The sequence below is a fragment of the Onychostoma macrolepis genome, chromosome 13 (genome assembly GCF_012432095.1).
Source record: "Onychostoma macrolepis isolate SWU-2019 chromosome 13, ASM1243209v1, whole genome shotgun sequence".
NCBI classification, from domain to species: domain Eukaryota; kingdom Metazoa; phylum Chordata; class Actinopteri; order Cypriniformes; family Cyprinidae; genus Onychostoma; species Onychostoma macrolepis.
The window spans coordinates 28,261,344-28,279,360 of record NC_081167.1 but is presented as its reverse complement, the minus strand read 5'-3'; the positions used below and the strand labels follow the sequence as shown (position 1 = coordinate 28,279,360).

Genomic DNA, 18,017 nt, shown 5'->3' with positions numbered 1-18,017 from the left:
GGAGTGTCTTAAACCCTTCTTGTTGCCTCACTTCTTTCCGATCCTTCTCGCTGCTCTACAGCCGAGCCAGACGCCATCGAGACGGACTATCCTCCGGACTATGTGGAGATCGCCATCTACTGCATAGGCGTCTTTCTCATCGCCTGCATGGTGGTGATTGTGGTGGTTTGTCGAATGAGGACGTCGGCTAAGAAGCCTGATTTCGGGAGTCAGCCGGCAGTGCACAAGCTGACCAAACAGATCCCTCTGCGCCGCCAGGTAACAGAAAGTAGATAAAGAGTTCTAGAGATCTTATACATACCTGCACACACACACTAATATAAGAATGGTTTGTCTTTGAATTATGCAATTAGTGGGGGTTTCTAAGGCAAGTTTATATTCGAACCAGCCTCTTATTTTAAGGTATATCATTTTGGCATGACATCTTCAAATCATGCAATCGTGTTTTTTAAAAATGCAATATTTACATTTCTTTTTAGATGTAATAAATCATAATATTTTAATGTCATTTATTGTATGAAGATAATTGAACCTGAGATAATTGAGAAGATAATTACATAATATAATTACCTTTTATAATAATATTTTATATATGTTGATATCTTTTATTGTATACATTTTATTTATAATGATTTCTAATGATTTTATATTATATATAAATATATCTTTAAACATAATCTCAATTATTGGTATAACATGTTGACTTTTACATGATTAAGATGTTTATCATGTATTATATAAAGATAATTGAGACTTAGATAATGGAGAAGATAATTATATAAGTGACTTATATTTATAATTTATGATTTATATGAATGTATGATTTTGACATAATCTACATTTTTATGAAGTGTATATATGAACAACTCTATTATTCTAGATCAAATATTTTAAAAGTTTTGTACAGCAGTGTCTTTGTTGTACATTTTTGAATAACATGTCAAGTTTTTTTGTTGAGAAGTTGAAGGTATGCTATATGGTGGTAAGTTGGAAACATTCTTTCAAACCATTAAATTTTGAGCAAACTAAAAAAAAAAGAAGAAAAATGCATGGCTTTTAGGTTTAGGTAACTTCAGTTAAGCCTAAAACCTTACCATAGATTTTGTGCTATTATTTGTATCATATAAGTCACAGCTTACTATACTGATAATGTATATCTGCTAAATGCACACAATCACAAACACACATGTAGGTGTTAATCGTGTTTGGTGCTGTCTTCAAGACTCAGGTGATCAGCCATCCGTCTTTCCCCTTACAGGTGTCGTCTGACTCCAGCTCCTCCATGAGCTCTAGCACACCATTGGTCAGGATCACCACTCGCCGTAGCTCCGCCCACGACGACCCCATCCCAGAGTACGACCTCCCTGAGGACCCTCGCTGGGAGTTCTCCAGAGACAAGTGAGCGTCCTTGTGTTTCACTTCTTTAAACATTCACAAGAAGACACTGACAAACTGAATTAAATGCAATTTTACATTACTTCTAATCTGTAAATTCACCTGGTTCATGAATCGCACACTGCAGTTGATTTCGGTTGTCAGTTCATCTTTTAGTGCTTAAACCAGTTCTGTACACACAGTTCAGTTTCACGGGGTTGTGGCTAGAAGGGATACAGCTAAAACTGGAAGCTAACAATAAATGTAATTTTCTACCTATTAGATTGTGTTTTATTAACGTCTACACCTACCCCAACCCTAAACCTACTCCTTACAATAATGCAGTAATTATGTGTGTCATAATTGTGTGACAATAATTACGCTATATTGATATGTGCATGCCCAGTAGACAAATCTGTATACCATCTAGCCTTACCCTTTTTACGGGAGTGACAACCGCATTCTCCAACCGAATTGACTCCCGAAGAAAATTTAGGTGACAGCTGCATTTATGGAAATTCTGCAGTGTTTATGAAACCAAACCGAAAACCTGGTTGTTTAATGATGTATTTAAATGCGTTTCAGAGTTGTGTTTTTTCGGTGCAAGAAATCAGAGTGTACATTTTGATTCATTAGTGTTGCCAGATCTTGCTTGAAAAAAAGCGGCAAATAAAAACAAGCCCATATTTAACTCAAATCCAAATGCGTTATTTTAGGAATAATATACCACATACCAATATATAGCGATCTGCCTACTTTATTAACTCCATAAACTGGATTGCTTAATGAGCCGAGCCCAAACAACAAGCCCAAAGATGCTTAATAATAAGTGGACATGGCAACCCTTCGACCTTCCAAATATAAACAAAACTCAACAGTGGTTTAGTTAAAATCACTGAACATAACTAGTCTTTGGTTTCTGTAATATTTCATTGGTTAAAAATAGTGGATACTAAACGTGCAAGACGGTAAAACGTTGCTATTGTTAACCATGGTATCAGTCATCGCAGTTTGTAGAGTGAGTCGTGTTTCGCGTCTGTCACTTCAAAGCATAATCTTGCATCGTTTTCACTTGTAAATCATTGTGATGTGAAGCTAATCTTCTTATGCGCTTACAGTCCCATTATGTCTAATTATTAACCTGTGACTTATGCAGGCGCAATGTACAATCAATCATTCATAACACAACACAGGCCTCTGTTCGTTAGCCGTTATTATTCTTAGAGAAACCAAACACATTTTTCTCATTATATAATGGAATATACAAGTAGCTACCAGATAACTTTCTGTTAGCATCACATGTTCTCTTCTGACACTGTGACCTCGATTGATCGTGTAACTAATGAGAGAAACTCAGACTCTCAGATTAATGTTTAATTGTCTCGCTTAATATTTACTTCCGTTATCATTTGGAGGTTTACAATGGATCCACTGTCGTGGTGTTGCCAAAACCGTACAGATTCCTAATTAATGACTAAGAAGGCCTGTTTAAGCAATCTGTAACAAAAATTGTGGTTAAATAGGAGTCTGTTTGTACTTTGATTGTCTCAACGATGATTTATAAGCAGTTTAACATGCTATTATTCAACTCCAACCTCTAACTAAGTTTTATTTATTAAATTAATGGTGGAAACCCAACAAGTGCAGGTGGAGTTGCTCGGTTTTTGCGTGATTTAGTGGATAACAGTCCTTACCATGTTCACAACTAATGGCCAGTAATGCTCATTCTATAGGTGAAGGGAAGAACCATTTTATTTATTTTTTGACTTCACACCCACTAAAGGAATTGTTGCCTTTGGGCAGACAAGCTAAGACGTGTTTTTGTGAGGAACACAAGACTCATGGAAGGAAAGATTTTGTTAGAAACCATTCCAACAAAAAATGTATTCAATCAGTAACCATATCAATATTGCCCGATAAAGTCTCTCTCTCTTTTTTTACTTTTAATATTGAAAGTAGATAATATTCAGGGCCGACATTTTTCAATTCATAGCAGTAAACAGTAAACTGTTGTTGTTTCAAAAATACTATACAGTTATTTGTCTTTTTTTACTGTGCACAATGCTTTCATAACTGATTTAACTGGAAGTATATACATTTTTGAATTTTTAAATTAATTTGTAAATTTTTAAAATTATTTTTATTATACATTGTATAAAATATAATAATAATAATAATAATAATGTATTTTTACTGTACATACTATTTTGAGTTTTACTGGAAAAATATAAATTCTAGTTTTTTTTTCAAAATCAATTTTTAAGATTTTTTTTAACAGTGCTGGCATATACAGTTACATTTTTATAAACATTTTTTATTTCATTATAAAATAAAATAATTATATTATATGTTTCCTGTGCTACCGTTTCTCCAAGTAATCTATTTAAATAAATATATATATATATATATATATATATATATATATATATATATATATATATATAATTATTTAACAAAACTTTCTATTTTGTGCATTCCTACAATACACTATCAGCACAAAGTTATTAAGCTATTAAGTTTTTTTCCTTTTTTTGGACTGCTGTCTTCATCCACGCATGATGTGCCCCAGGGCGCTTGCCGGGCTGAAAACTGTGGAATGTTAATGTTTGTGGTCAGCATGGAGGATAAACATAACATTGATTATCTGTGGTGGGCTGGAGTAGACAGAGGCCGCCATTGACCGTACGGCACAGAGGGGGATTGTGTTATCACAGCCTCAGATCGGCCCCGGGCCCCGGTGCGGGTGTCAATGTTTACATAGCCCAGTGCTGCAGGGGGCCGGGGACAGACCCCAGCTCCTGCCAATCAAAGGTTGACTGAAGGCCACTGGCAGGGCAAGAGGTCAAATGTCACAATTATCGTGAGGGATGAAGATGAAGTGTGTGTGATTGTTTTTTAATGCGCGAGGGTATGTTTGTTTCCAAACTAGAGCTAATTAAGGGACAAATTAGCTGAAAAAAGTCCCCAAAAGCTCATTTGATGAAATTAAGATCATTTTCGAGCTGTTCTCAAAAGGAGAGTTGGTTCATAAATAAAATCAATTAATGTATTCTCTGTAATATAATTTACTTTTGAAGTTGTGAATAAAACAAGATTATTGGAGTATGTTTTACAAGAAAATTATGTATATACATACTAGCCCATACAAATATATGTTTATGTATAATACATTTTTGTACATATATATATATCATGTTTATATGTACATATTGATATTATGTAAAGAAATATAAAAGACAGACACGTATTTAAAGAAAATGATTTCAAAAACATATATAAACATACAGATTTTTTGTGTATATATATATATATATATATATATATATATATATACATATAATACCACATATAGAATCAAAAATAATTGTATAGATATTATTAACGATACATATACAAATATTACTATGGAAATGTTATATATGTTATAAATTTATATCTTGATCTACCCAGAGAATATACATATGTGAAAATTATATATATATGTGTATTATGTGTCAAGTCAAACACATTTGCCCAGCATATATATATTTGACACCAGAAAGAATTGCAGTGTTTTTAGTCGCTCAACATTGGCTGTATCATTTGCATTAGACTGGGGTCTAACCTGTTTGATTGAACACTGCAAGTCTTTTGGAATTCTGCACAGAAATCAAACACTTTACCCCTTTAAAAAAGGTGGGAGTCTCTTAACTGATGTATACGTTACAACACTCTCCTGAAACATGCTCTAATCTTTTTTGCACTTGACCAGAGCACGTTAGTCAAGCGTTAACCCCCGGTATCTGGCCTTCTCTTGCACACTTTAAGAAAGTCTCTAAATCCCCAAAGGCATGTTGTTGCTCACCCCAGAGGACTGTAACTCTAGATCTCCCAGCCAGACATTCTGGCTGTCACACTCGCTAATGTCTAATGTAAGCTTTGCAATGGAAGGCAAAGGGCATCCACTTAACACCTACGAGTTAAGTAAACACAACACACGCACTTGCAACTCTGATGTACGGTTAAATGTCGCTAATGCAATGTGTTTCCAAACTAGACAGCATTTTTTGGCATCATAATTGCATCTGGAGACTGAAAAAGTCAGTGTGGATGGATTGAAATGCTCATGCAAATGTGCATAAATAACTTCAGTCAAGAGCTTTGGGTTTCTCTGTAATGTTTGTGTTTTTTGGTGTTTGTTTGTGCAGGTTGACTCTGGGTAAACCGCTTGGGGAGGGCTGCTTTGGGCAGGTTGTGATGGCTGAAGCTCTGGGCATCGACAAGGACAAACCTAAAGAGGCCGTGACGGTGGCTGTCAAGATGCTGAAAGGTAAATATTTATGGATTAGTTTCCATGCGAGTAAAACTGTACTCTGGTGCCTGTCCTAAATCAACAGTTAGCCTTAGTTTACTTGCATGTTAACAGGATCTGAAGGGTTTTAATCATGCAGATCTTTGCAACTCTGTGTAACTGGTCCATTTTTACATTTATTTGAATTTATTTGAAATATTTCACCGCTAATGGCTTCATCAGATGTAGGATGGTGGGAATTACTTGACTTTTAACCTCATCAGCTCATAAATTGATGTGGGCGTCACCTTTCAAATAGCTTTTTACAAGGGAGCTACTTCTCTGATGTTGTGAATCACAAAACTACTGGTTCATATACGGATGGTACTCGAGTGAAAGATCAAAGCCCGGCAGATACAAGCTACAAATCACACCAGCTCAGCAGACAGATCAAATTCACACACGATATTCTACAGAACACCAGACTGGAGGTTTTAGACTGTTTTATGCAGAAGACAGAGTGGAGTGTTTGAAGAAAAGCAAAGAGTTTGAGACGAAGGGAAGCAAACATGTCAAGAAAGCTCTAATAATGTCTACCTGCCCAGACGAGGCAGTTTCTAAAACAGCTAAAAAAATCTTGCAAAAACAACAGACAGACAGGCAGAGCACAATGCAGACAGAATAATATTGTCATATGGACCCTATGAGGCTAAAATATCAGTGAAAAGATGGAACATTTTCAACAAAAACAGCAGTGTGTTATGATCCCAGCAACACACTAAGACACCTCACCTCAGGTTTTGTTTTTCAGAGTGTAGGAAATAATATAATATAATATAATATAATATAATATAATATAATATAATATAATATAATATAATATAATATAATATAATATAATATAATATAATATAATATAATATAATTAATATAATATAATTAATATAATAAATAATATATCAATATGTACATCAATATATTAATTTACATAAATGTATTACTTTATATTTATAAATTAAATTCAAATGGATTGTTATTTATATGAATTTTTATCTTTATTATAAATATTTTTATTTTATAATTTTACAGTTATTTATTTATATATTGTGTGTGTGTGTGTATATATATATATATATATATATATATATATATATATATATATATATATAATATTATAATATTATAATGGCCTCTCCCTAATCAACCCAGTCACAAAAGCAAAAAAAAACTACTTCACATAAGCTAAGAGTTTTTCAGTTGGGTGCAAATTTTAGTGAAGGTATTGTTATGATCTGAGAATGTGCATATGTTGAGAAAGGGAGAAAGTAGGAGAGGAGGTCTTGACTGTAGGGGCCTGCGCGGGGTTATTTGTTGGTGCTGAGTGATGTTGGTAGAGCTCGGGTCAAGAGGCCGCATAGCTGACCCGGTGCTCACCAGCTGCACGGCTTTCGCTCTTCACCTGCACAAAGAAAGACCCTCACACTGAAAGAAAGAGAAGAGAGTGGGGGAGGGAGCCAGCAGCTCAAAAGAAGTTTTAAAGGATGTTGAGCGGGCCGAGGGGGCAGGGCTGCAGCGGAGAAAACACTTGAAACAAGAGCACGTTCACCGCTTACACCTGGCTTAATTACTGGCCCTAGACAAAAAAAAAAACATTTAGAGACTTAAAGGGAAAGTTCACCCAAAAATGAACGCTTTGGCATTATTTACTGATGCTGTTCCTAATCCATTTGCATTTCTTTCTTCAGTGGAACACAAAAGAAGATATTTGTTTTTAAATATCTTGGTGTTTTTTGTCCTTACAGTGACACTAAATCAGGTCCAGTGTTGTTTTGGACCCTACTGTTTTTCATTGTGTGGACAGTTGTGTGGTTGTTCAAAATATTTTCATAAATCTCTGAATTTTCATTTTTAGATGGAATATCCTTTTAAGCGACAGTGTTGGAAAACTATGAACAATCTTTTTTGGTGACTGAAATGATAAATACCAGTTGAAAAACTTAAACCAGAAAAAAAAAAAAAAAAATGTGTTGCTCTGACAACTAACTGAAATAAATTTAAGTTGTTTTTAAATTTAAGTACTAAATTGCTACCAAAAAAAAAAACAATATATATATATATATATATATATATATATATATAATATAAAAATTACAGCAGCGCATAACAAAATAACTAAAGCTCAAACTAAAATTAAAATGAAATCTGAAGTTTATAATAAAAAAGTAAAGATTTAGAGAAATATAATAAATTAATAAAAATGACAAAAGCACATAACCAAACGAATATAAAACGAATAAACAAACAAATAAAAAAATATAAACTAAAATTAAAAAGAAAAATTAGAATAAAATAGTTTAAAATATTAGCTAGGTTAAAATATTAATAAATAATATAAAAGCATAGTTATCATACTAAATTAACAACTTTTTTAGGCCACTGTAAAGTATCGAACAGAATCTTAGTTCACAAAAACCCCATTTTTAGAGAAGGTCTTGAAACGTTGATGAATGTGGTATGGAAGGAAGAGTGCACAGCATTCTTAGCAGAAGAAACTGGAGTAAGATAAGACAGGAATGGCGGTCAGTGGATTGTGTCAGGTTCGCTCCAGTGATCAGCAGGCAGATAATGAAAAGCGACTGTCTCTAAGGTAATTACTCTAAATAGAAGAAACGCTTTTTAATTGTGAGGCAATGAAAGGAGAGCTGTGTGGCGGCTCTTCAGTGTAACACTAAACCACACAGACAGTTACACTGGGACACAGACAGACAGTCCGGCCAATCCAGCCAATCTACTCATATAGGATGCCTTGGCATGCATGGCATACTGATGTACCATTGCATTATGTAGAATGTGCATATATATGAATATTATGCTACAAAATCTACAGTACGTATATAAACAAAACACTGAGAAGAACTTGACCTTTCATTTCCAAGATGTCCCATTTTCTAAAATCTTTATTAGAGTGACCTGCCAAATATTAAAATGTTTTACAAAAAGAAACATTTATCATTTCTCTGCTTTACATACTATTTATTTAAATATAGTATGCAGAATACAGTATTAACTTTTAAGTATTGCGATCGGAACACAGCCAGACAGTCTCGTCTGTTAACAGACTTCACGAATAATTACAAAGAAATGTCAAAAAACACATTGAATTAAACGTGAAATTACAGAGTAGAGAGACTGATGTAGCATTTGTAAAATGTACTCCAATAATCTTTGTTATATCCAAAAAACCCCCAGAGAAAAACAAAACACTTTTTACAATGTAGTGAGCAGGACTAACAGGATTTATTTAGGATTTTTCCTAAAAAAAACAGATATGTTATGAATAAACACTATGTTTATTCTGTGTTTTATTTTTAACCTTACTAGATGATGCAACAGAGAAAGATCTTTCTGACCTGGTGTCAGAGATGGAGATGATGAAGATGATTGGCCGGCACAAGAACATCATCAATCTGTTGGGAGCGTGCACACAGGACGGTAAGTGGAAATCTCATTCATTTCAAAGAGATAGTTTACCCAAAAATACAATTCTGGCATCATTCAAGTTGTTCCAAACCTGTATGTTTTTCCGTTGAACACAAAAGATATTTTGAAGAAAGTTGGTAACCAAAAAGTTGCTGGCAGCCATTGGAAAAAAAAAAAAAAAATTACTATGGAAGTCCATGGCTACCAGAAACCATTTGGTTACCAACATTCTTCAAAATATATTATTTTGTGCTCCACATAAGAAAGAAGTGCATACAGGTTTGGAATAACATGAGGGTGAGTTAATGATGACAAAACTTTCATTTTTGGGTGAACTATTCCTTTAAGCTCTCACCTGTATAAATGACAGTGGGATGACAGTCTGTCTCGCTCTCTTTCACAGGTCCGTTATATGTCATAGTAGAGTATGCATCTAAGGGAAACCTTCGGGAGTATTTGAGGGCCCGGCGGCCCCCGGGAATGGAGTACTCATACGATATAGCCCGAGTATCAGATGAGCCTCTCACCTTCAAAGACCTGGTGTCCTGCACTTATCAAGTAGCCCGTGGCATGGAGTATTTAGCCTCACAGAAGGTATCTGCACATGCACTCCATATAAATACCATTTACCTCACTTCATGCTTTATTAATGTCACTTAAATAGGCTGTAAATGGTGCGGGTCTCCGGCTCAGATCGGATTTTTCTAATCAAGTCAAGTCACTTTTATTTATATAGCGCAGATTGTTTCAGAGAAGCTTCATGGTAATAAACGGGAAGAATAACAGTGTTAATGTTGTCAAATTAATCAATTATGAAGCAAACTGTACATATTTCAGCTCAGTTCAGTGTTGATTTAATTTAGTTCAACAACAGTGTCGATGATCTCAGGCTGCTAAAGTCAGCAGTAGCAAAAAGAAACAAGTTGCCGGGTAGTTTGCAAGGTTCACGCCATGAAATCTATTCAAGGTTTTGTTTTGTTTGCGCACACCTGTATATTCTGTTTCATTCTCAGAGTATTTGATTTCACATTGTCCCTAGCGGCTATAAATCTTGGCCGTAATAAACAGAAATGGACCAGACTTCATGCTGATGGCTTTGTTAAACTATTGATAGAATATCAATTGAACAGTTTAATCTAACAAGCATTTTTAAGGCAGTTTATTCTGACATGCACATTTTTTTAAAGAGCATTCAGCCATCCAATTAGATTCATGCAGCATTTTTCAGGCATTCATTGAATGAATCACGGCAGATGTGCACGACTCTGTTAGCCGGTCACTACGAGCATGCTAACTAAACACTGTCATCACGCTCCCCTTCCCGTCTGGAATGCGCAGAGAGCCTTATCGTGCCTCAGACGCTCTCACATGCGGATCCACCCTGCGGTTTATACCTAAAGCACCTAAAACCTTTGTGTTGTTTGTGTCTGCGTGTGTGATTTTTGTCTGTGTTTCCAAGATGAAGATGATTTATGTTCTTTCTATCTTTCTTCATCTCTATGGCAGTGTATACACAGGGATCTGGCTGCCAGGAATGTGTTGGTCACGGAAAGCAACTTCATGAAGATTGCAGACTTTGGCCTGGCCAGAGACGTCCACAACATAGATTACTATAAAAAGACCACAAATGTGAGTTTCATTTGGTCAGGAGATACTCCTCTTTACCGTAGAACACATTTCTTGCTGATTTTCATCTCGCTATGCATTCGTTTGTTGATATTTATAGATACATGTGACGGCACTCCATTAGTTGATGTTTAAATAGGAAGTTGAGACAAGGCATACACCTTTTTGAAAGAAGTCTCTTCTGCTCACCAAGGCTGTGTTTATTTGATCTAAAAATACAGTAAAAACTGTTAACATTATGAAATATTATTACGGTTTAAAATAACTGTTTTCTATTTGAAAATATAATTTATTTCTGTGACGCAAACCTGAATTTCTAGCCGTTACTCCAGTCAACACTGTCACATTATCTTTCAGAAATCTTTTTGATATGCTCCAAAAACATTTCTTATTATTATTATTAATGATAAAAACAGCTGTGCTGTTTATTATTTTTTATGGAAACCGAGATACTTTTTTAAAGGATTTTTGAAATAGAAATGTTTTGCAACATTATAAATTTAATTTTTCAATTTAATGTATCCTTGTTGAATAAAATATGAATTTCTTTCAAAAAAAAGAAAAAAGAAAAAATGGATTGGACACTAGTTTGAATAGTAAGTCCTCAATACTTTTGGATCACTTTTCCTGGTAAGAAAGACTTTAAATGAAATTAAATGCGTCTACTAAATGTTAAGTCTGTCAATGTTTAAGTGTACACAGCCATATAAATGCCTATGATTTAGATCTCGTTGGGTCTTGAAGCGTCCTTTATACAGACATATTCATGCTCGACTCCTTTCAGCCTCCTACCATCTCTTTCTTTGTTCTCTTACCTTTTCTCTCTTTCATTTCTCTTTTTTTCCCCTCTGTTTATCTGCCACATACCCCCCCCCCTCCTCTCGCCAGTCTTGGCATGATTTGCAGATTCCCAGGCAGTCGGCGTGTAAAGTGATTTCAGCTCTTTGCTTATTTGGGCCTGCCCTCTTCTCTTATTCCAAAGCTTGTTGTTCAAGCTCATGAGAAAGAAATGTTAGTGACAAACCTAAACACATTAGCATAGCTTTAACTCGCATTCCCACCATTATACCAGTCTCTAGCCTATCTCAGATGCTTGTTTAGGCTGTAATTCACTCATCTGAGAGTTTAGGTCATCAGACGTGGCAGAGAGAGGGTGTGTGAATATTGATAGCATCATTTTCATCATTACGTTTGGGTCAATGTTCACGAAAGATCAACACGAAATCAAAATTGACCCTATTTAATTCCTTGAACATTACTAGTCTTATAGTGCATGATTTTAGTTGGAGTTTATAGTTGTTAGATGGCGTATGTGGTTGATCACTTGGATTTAAATCAAAATTGGTCCTGTTTAATCAATAAACATTGGTAGTCTTAATGTGCATGATTCTAGTTGGTCATTTATGGTTGATTAGTTGGATTGAAATTAAAATTGATCCAATTTTATTATTTAATAAACATCCCTTGTCTTATTGTGCATGATTCTAGTTGGTTGTTTATGGTTTTTAGATGGCATACATGGTTGATCCATTGTATTTAAATCAAAATTGGTCCTTTTTAATCAATAAACATTGGTAGTCTTGTTGTGCGTGATTCTAGTTGGCCATTTATGGTTGATTAGTTGGATTGAAATCAAAATCAATCCTATTTTATTACTTGATAAACATTCCTAGTCTTATTGCACATGATTCTAGTTGGATATTTAGGGTTGTTAGTTGGCTCAGAGGGTTGATTAGTTGGAGTTCCAGACCTTCAGACCTATCAGTCTTCTAATGCATGCTGGTTAGAGTTAGTTGGACCAGTAAAAATCTTGCCAACCTTTAACTGGTAGAACTTGGATTTTACAACAGGGAAGTAAATGTAAGCGTCAACTTTTCCATACGTTATTCATCAGTACGGATTTAGTCCTGATTTATTTCTCCGTTCTTATCAAGGTCACCAAGATCTGGCCGTGAATATTTTAAACATAGTTTGCCATTATTAAAACAACGAGCAAAGCCCAGATTGAGAGATACTGATGACTGATTAATGGCTGGGGTTAGATTCAATTACACTAGTTCAACCCCATCTAAATAAAACACTGTGAGCCAGGAGATTGTGAACTCGGGGGCCCTTCTTATGGGATCTAGCACTCCAAATGCCATTGACTCTTGTATCTTCTCCACTAGCTTCAATTTATAACCCCACAATGACTCCTGAGGGAAATTAGAGTTTGGCGATACGTCCCAACAAGATTTAATTGCCAATCATTATTGGCTGCTTGGAGCTTAATGAAATTCCAGGCTAACAAGGGTTTAGTACAGATGAAGATGTGAGTGTCAGAGTGTCTGGATGTTGTTGTGTTGCCCGTCTTTGACCTTTTCTCCTATTGATGTCTGTAGGGTCGTCTGCCGGTGAAATGGATGGCTCCAGAGGCGCTGTTCGACCGAGTCTATACGCACCAGAGCGATGTGTAAGTCAGATGTTTATGTCCTTCATTGTTTGTTTGATTGTTTTTTTTTTTTTATTTTAAAGGGGACATGTTGTGAAAAACAAGATTTTATTGCTCTTTCGCTGATGTTTACAACCTAACCCCCAGTCCATGCACATTTACATTTATCAGACGTTTACAAATGAGGACTATTTATTAGAGCCTTAAAGCAAGTGCTTGCAGTACAAAGTTTCAAATATTGTCCAAAATAGTAAAAAGTTGAACAGAGAGGGATTAAGAAAGAGTGAAAGCATAGAAAAAGAAAAATTTGCAGCAAGATGTTATGGAAGTCTTTCTGCCACTGAATAAAAAATGTAAAAAAGTTATTGTGACTTTTTTTCTTGCAATTGCGATTTTATATCTTACAATTATGCCTTTATAACATGCAGTTGCGACTTTATATCATGTAATGCTGACTTTATAACTCGTAATTGTGAGTTTATGTCTCACAATTCAGAGAAAACAAGTCTTTTTTTCCTTAGAATTGAACTTTAAAACTCACAGTTGAGAGTTTGTATCTCAATTCTGAGAAAAAAAGTTGCAAGATGTAAACTCACAATTGTGAGAAAAAAGTCAGAATTATGAGATAAAAAGTCGCAGTTACCTTTTTTACTTTTTAATTCAGTGGCAGAAACAGTCTTCCATACAATGCAGTGAAAGAGAAGAAAAGAGATATATAGAAGAGAAGAGTTTTTGGCTGTTTCTTGAATATTGTCAGGGATTCAGGCTGTCCAGACAGGGTTATTATTTATTGAATCTAAGCAATAACAAATACATTAAACTTTCTGAATGCATATTTTCACATCAGTGCAACTGTGTGGCCAATTATAACAGATCATTTGCATATAGTGATGATAGCTTGTTATTTCTGCTCATTGGTTTTGGATGGTTCTGGTTGGTTCTGCACAAGTTGTTATGGATCCAAGTCGAAATGATACTGCTGTTTTTCTTTCTACAAATTGAAAACGTTGTCTGAAGTGATTTGGAGAGCGCAGGAAAACAGTTCTGCTGTGTGTTTGTGTAAAGCAAGTAGTTTGAGAAAGAATAGGAACCGCTGGCAGGTGAGTTCAGGGGTACTAGAATTGTTTCCCCTGTGAAAAAAAGGAGCACGAGTGATGGAAAGTTAAGGAAGTGTTTTTTTCAGGCAGAGAAAGAGGAAGGGCTGTTCGCGGCCAGCGCTACATCGAAAAGCGAGAGATTTCACGCTCGACTTGCGACCAGTGCCGTGTTACTAATCTGCGCAGCTTCAAAGCCCTTCAGACGGGCCAGACTCTCACCTCCCCGAGCCCGGACGGAAATGCCCTCTATCTTCCCTTCACTCCGTCCCGTCACACTCCTCCATCCAGCTCTTCTCTACCTCATTGTTTTTTTTTGTGCTTTTTTTGAACACTTGAAAGTCTCTTCCCTTCTTTTTATTTTCCATAGAGTGAAATAATCCTGTCATTTGTGTTTGCGTTCATCCGCTAGTGCATGCTTGTTCCCTTTCATTTTAAGCTCACATATTTTTTTTTGTCTCTTAAAGAGATGAAACGGAAGTTACGCTTTGGTGCATGTTGGATTTTTCCTGCGTTTTGGCTGCATGCTCAGGCTGAAGTCATTTCTACATTTCATTTGTTATTAATATTCCAATCTTTTGGTTTGCATCCATCAAGTTCCAAATTACTAATTTGTCAAGTATTTAATGGAACGGCATTGGAATGTACAAAAACAGATATTATCATAAAAGAATATGGTCATACTGTCCACCCTTAATGATGTATGTTGTGTAATTTCTTGCAGCTCATTATCTTTTGTCATGTTTGTCTGCTCTTTGTGTGGTCCGTGCAGTAAAATCAAATCAATAGCAAAGAGACCCTTATTGATGGCAAATGCTGGAATCTTTTGTCTCGGAGCTCAACGCTAATTATGCATCATCAGTCGCTAAGGTCCCGAGCTTTCTGATTGGCTCAGAGGCAGACACAATCCATACATGACATCATTTTAAATGAATACATAAATTATAATAAAAATTGGCATGTTTTTACAAACAAGACCCCTGGGGAATGGGACGTAAGCTGCAGAGCTTGCAAAATTGGAAATATGGTTGCATGTGTGTGAATTTCCTGTTTGTTCAGGATGTTAAATTGATGGCTTTTATGGTTGAGGTTCATCCGGCCTCATGCAAGGTCAGCTAAATTAGATTAAAGAAAGGTGTTGGCCTTTTAAAACCTATAAAATTGGGTCACTTTTTGCCTAGTTAGCATTTAGAGTTCTTCTTATGAAATTTGTCAAGATCATGTCTGGGTTTAAATTTCACCCTAAAAAATAAATCAAATCAAATCACAAAACAACTAATTAATTGTTTGATTCATTATTTTTTATTTTATTTTATTTATTTATTTATTTTTTGAAAAAGAAAAAAATAGACTAGGATTTTATGCATTATGGAATTATTTCCATGACAAAATTTTCTTTATGCAAAATCAAATTTCTCTTTTTTTTTTTTCTCTCTTAATTTTCAAGTGAAATGTGTCATTCAGTCATTGCTAATTAGCAAGCAAGGTCTAGCATACAGCTGTATCATTTACACACAAGCCATTTGCGGCCTATTGCATTGAAGCGCAAGGGTTCAAGAGGACATTGCAGCGACCCTTTTTGTTCTCTCAGTGTGAGTGATTGATCATGGGGGGGGGGTTGGCCACGGTTACATGGGGTGACTGAATAGAGATGATGAATTTGGCAAACATGTCAGAGAAGATGCAGCGCTAGATAAAAACGAGAAGAAGACAAACAGGGTAACTGATTGAATAAACAAACACATGGGCTGGCAACTGCAGGAGTAAACGACAGCAGAGAGCCTTTGTGCTTTGCTTTGTGTGTTGTGACTGCTGTGGGTCAACAGAAAAGAGTACAACCAGAGGAAAATTGTGTTGCTCAGAGGCTGCTCTCTCACTTGATGAGTTCTCAGTCTCAGATGTTTCTCCTAAAATACCTTAGGAGAAATAGAAATAGACATAAATGAGACAATAGTTGTTTAGACTAGAGGTGTTAAATTTATGTGAATAGAAACTTACTGTGACCTTTATGAGAAATATTAGAGTTCATAATGAATTTTGATTGCAAACTTTGGTATCTGAGCACATTTTCTCAGGAGAAGCATTTGAGAAGCAGGAGACTATGGTGAAGTCTAAATTTACTCTCCGCTGAATCTTTGAGAAACAGTTCATTTTGAGATCTCATTGATCGCAAACGTTAGTATCTGAGATCGTTTTGAGTCTTTTTCCTCAGGAGAAACATCTAAATAAGCATGAGACCAAAGCAAAGTCTCAAATTTGCCCTCCACGGAATCTTTGAGAAATATTGGAGTTCATATTGAGATCTCATCTAGTGCAAATGTTGGTATCTGAGACCATTTTTGAGTCTTTTTCCTCAGGAGAAACATCTAAATAAGCATGAGACCAAAGCAAAGTCTCAAATTTGCTTTCCTCCACGGAATCTTTGAGAAATATTGGAATTCATATTGAGATCTCATCTAGTGCAAATGTTGGTATCTGAGACCATTTTTGAGTCTTTTTCCTCAGGAGAAACATCTAAATAAGCATGAGACCAAAGCAAAGTCTCAAATTTGCTTTCCTCTGAATCTTTATAAGAAATATTGGAATTCATATTGATATTTTGATATCAAGTTTGATATCTGATCACATTTTGAGGCTTTTTTATTATTTTTATTTTTTTAGTCTTTTTCTCAGGAGAAACATCTGAGAAGCAGGAGACCAAAGCAAAGTCTCAAATTTGCCCTCCACGGAATCTTTGAGAAATATTGGAGTTCATATTGAGATCTCATCTAGTGCAAATGTTGGTATCTGAGACCATTTTTGAGTCTTTTTCTCAGGAGAAACATCTGAGAAGCAGGAGATTGCACTAAAGTCTCAAATATGCTCTTCACTGATTCTCATTGCTATTTATGAGAAGCAGTTGAGATGTTAAAGAAACCTCAGCTCTTTTCTTTTCTACTTACCTGCGTGTATAGTTGTAGAGATGTATTTCTCAAGCACGTTGTGTAATGCATTGATTTCAAACCGTTATATCTTGTGATTGTGAAATGCTTTTGTTAACTCAGCAGGATAAATAAAAGCTTATGCAGATGATAAGGGTTTCTGGCTCTGCATGTCCGCTGGCCTATTTTGGGAAGCTTTTAGCTCACATATGATGAGTCAAAGGTCAGAAACCCTCTGTGGAAACTCTTATCATTTGCGTATTTTATTTTCCCTCCTCGTCTTAGATGAAGCAACACGGAATTGGCATGTGTTGAAAAATCATTCCCCGCTACAATCTTCCGTCCTCTGGACGTTTGTTTCCTGTGGGTCTCGCTAATGTTTAATTTGGCTGGACAATATGTGTCATTGTGGCGTTCCATGGAGGAAAAAAGCCAGCTTTGAGCCCAGAGCCATTTGAGTCGTATAAAAGTGGTCCCACAGTCTGGGACGCTGGCAGAAAGACCGCATTGAGACCTCAACAGCTACTGCGTTGTTAGCGCCAACAAATATCACTACTGTAAATGGATCAAATTGGGATTTTTGGAAAGGCTTCATTTCACAGAGCGTTCCTCATCCAAATTTTGGGGATAGTGAAGTAATGGTACCACAGAAGAGGCTGGAATTAGTTGTTAAATAATCTAAAATAACTGAACAAAATGCTGATTGTCGAATGCCAATATACTCTCACTGTATTTACAGTCAAAACACTGATTGAAAGTGTAATATAAACCACGAAAGGACCGTGTTTGTTGTGTGTTGTACTGGTAAAGTGATCTAATGA

At 35.6% G+C, this 18,017-nt stretch overlaps 1 protein-coding gene across 1 annotated transcript in view; it reads left to right on the top strand.

Annotated features, from left to right (window-relative positions):
* Positions 1–18,017, top strand: part of fgfr2 (fibroblast growth factor receptor 2) — a 49,355-nt gene that overhangs the window by 25,906 nt on the left and 5,432 nt on the right. Inside the window, exons 9-15 of the mRNA XM_058796705.1 lie at positions 62–258; positions 1,259–1,398; positions 5,562–5,683; positions 9,026–9,136; positions 9,528–9,718; positions 10,631–10,753; positions 13,132–13,202. Of these exons, the coding sequence (XP_058652688.1) occupies positions 62–258; positions 1,259–1,398; positions 5,562–5,683; positions 9,026–9,136; positions 9,528–9,718; positions 10,631–10,753; positions 13,132–13,202 (955 nt within the window). The remainder of the gene's footprint in view (positions 1–61; positions 259–1,258; positions 1,399–5,561; positions 5,684–9,025; positions 9,137–9,527; positions 9,719–10,630; positions 10,754–13,131; positions 13,203–18,017) is intronic.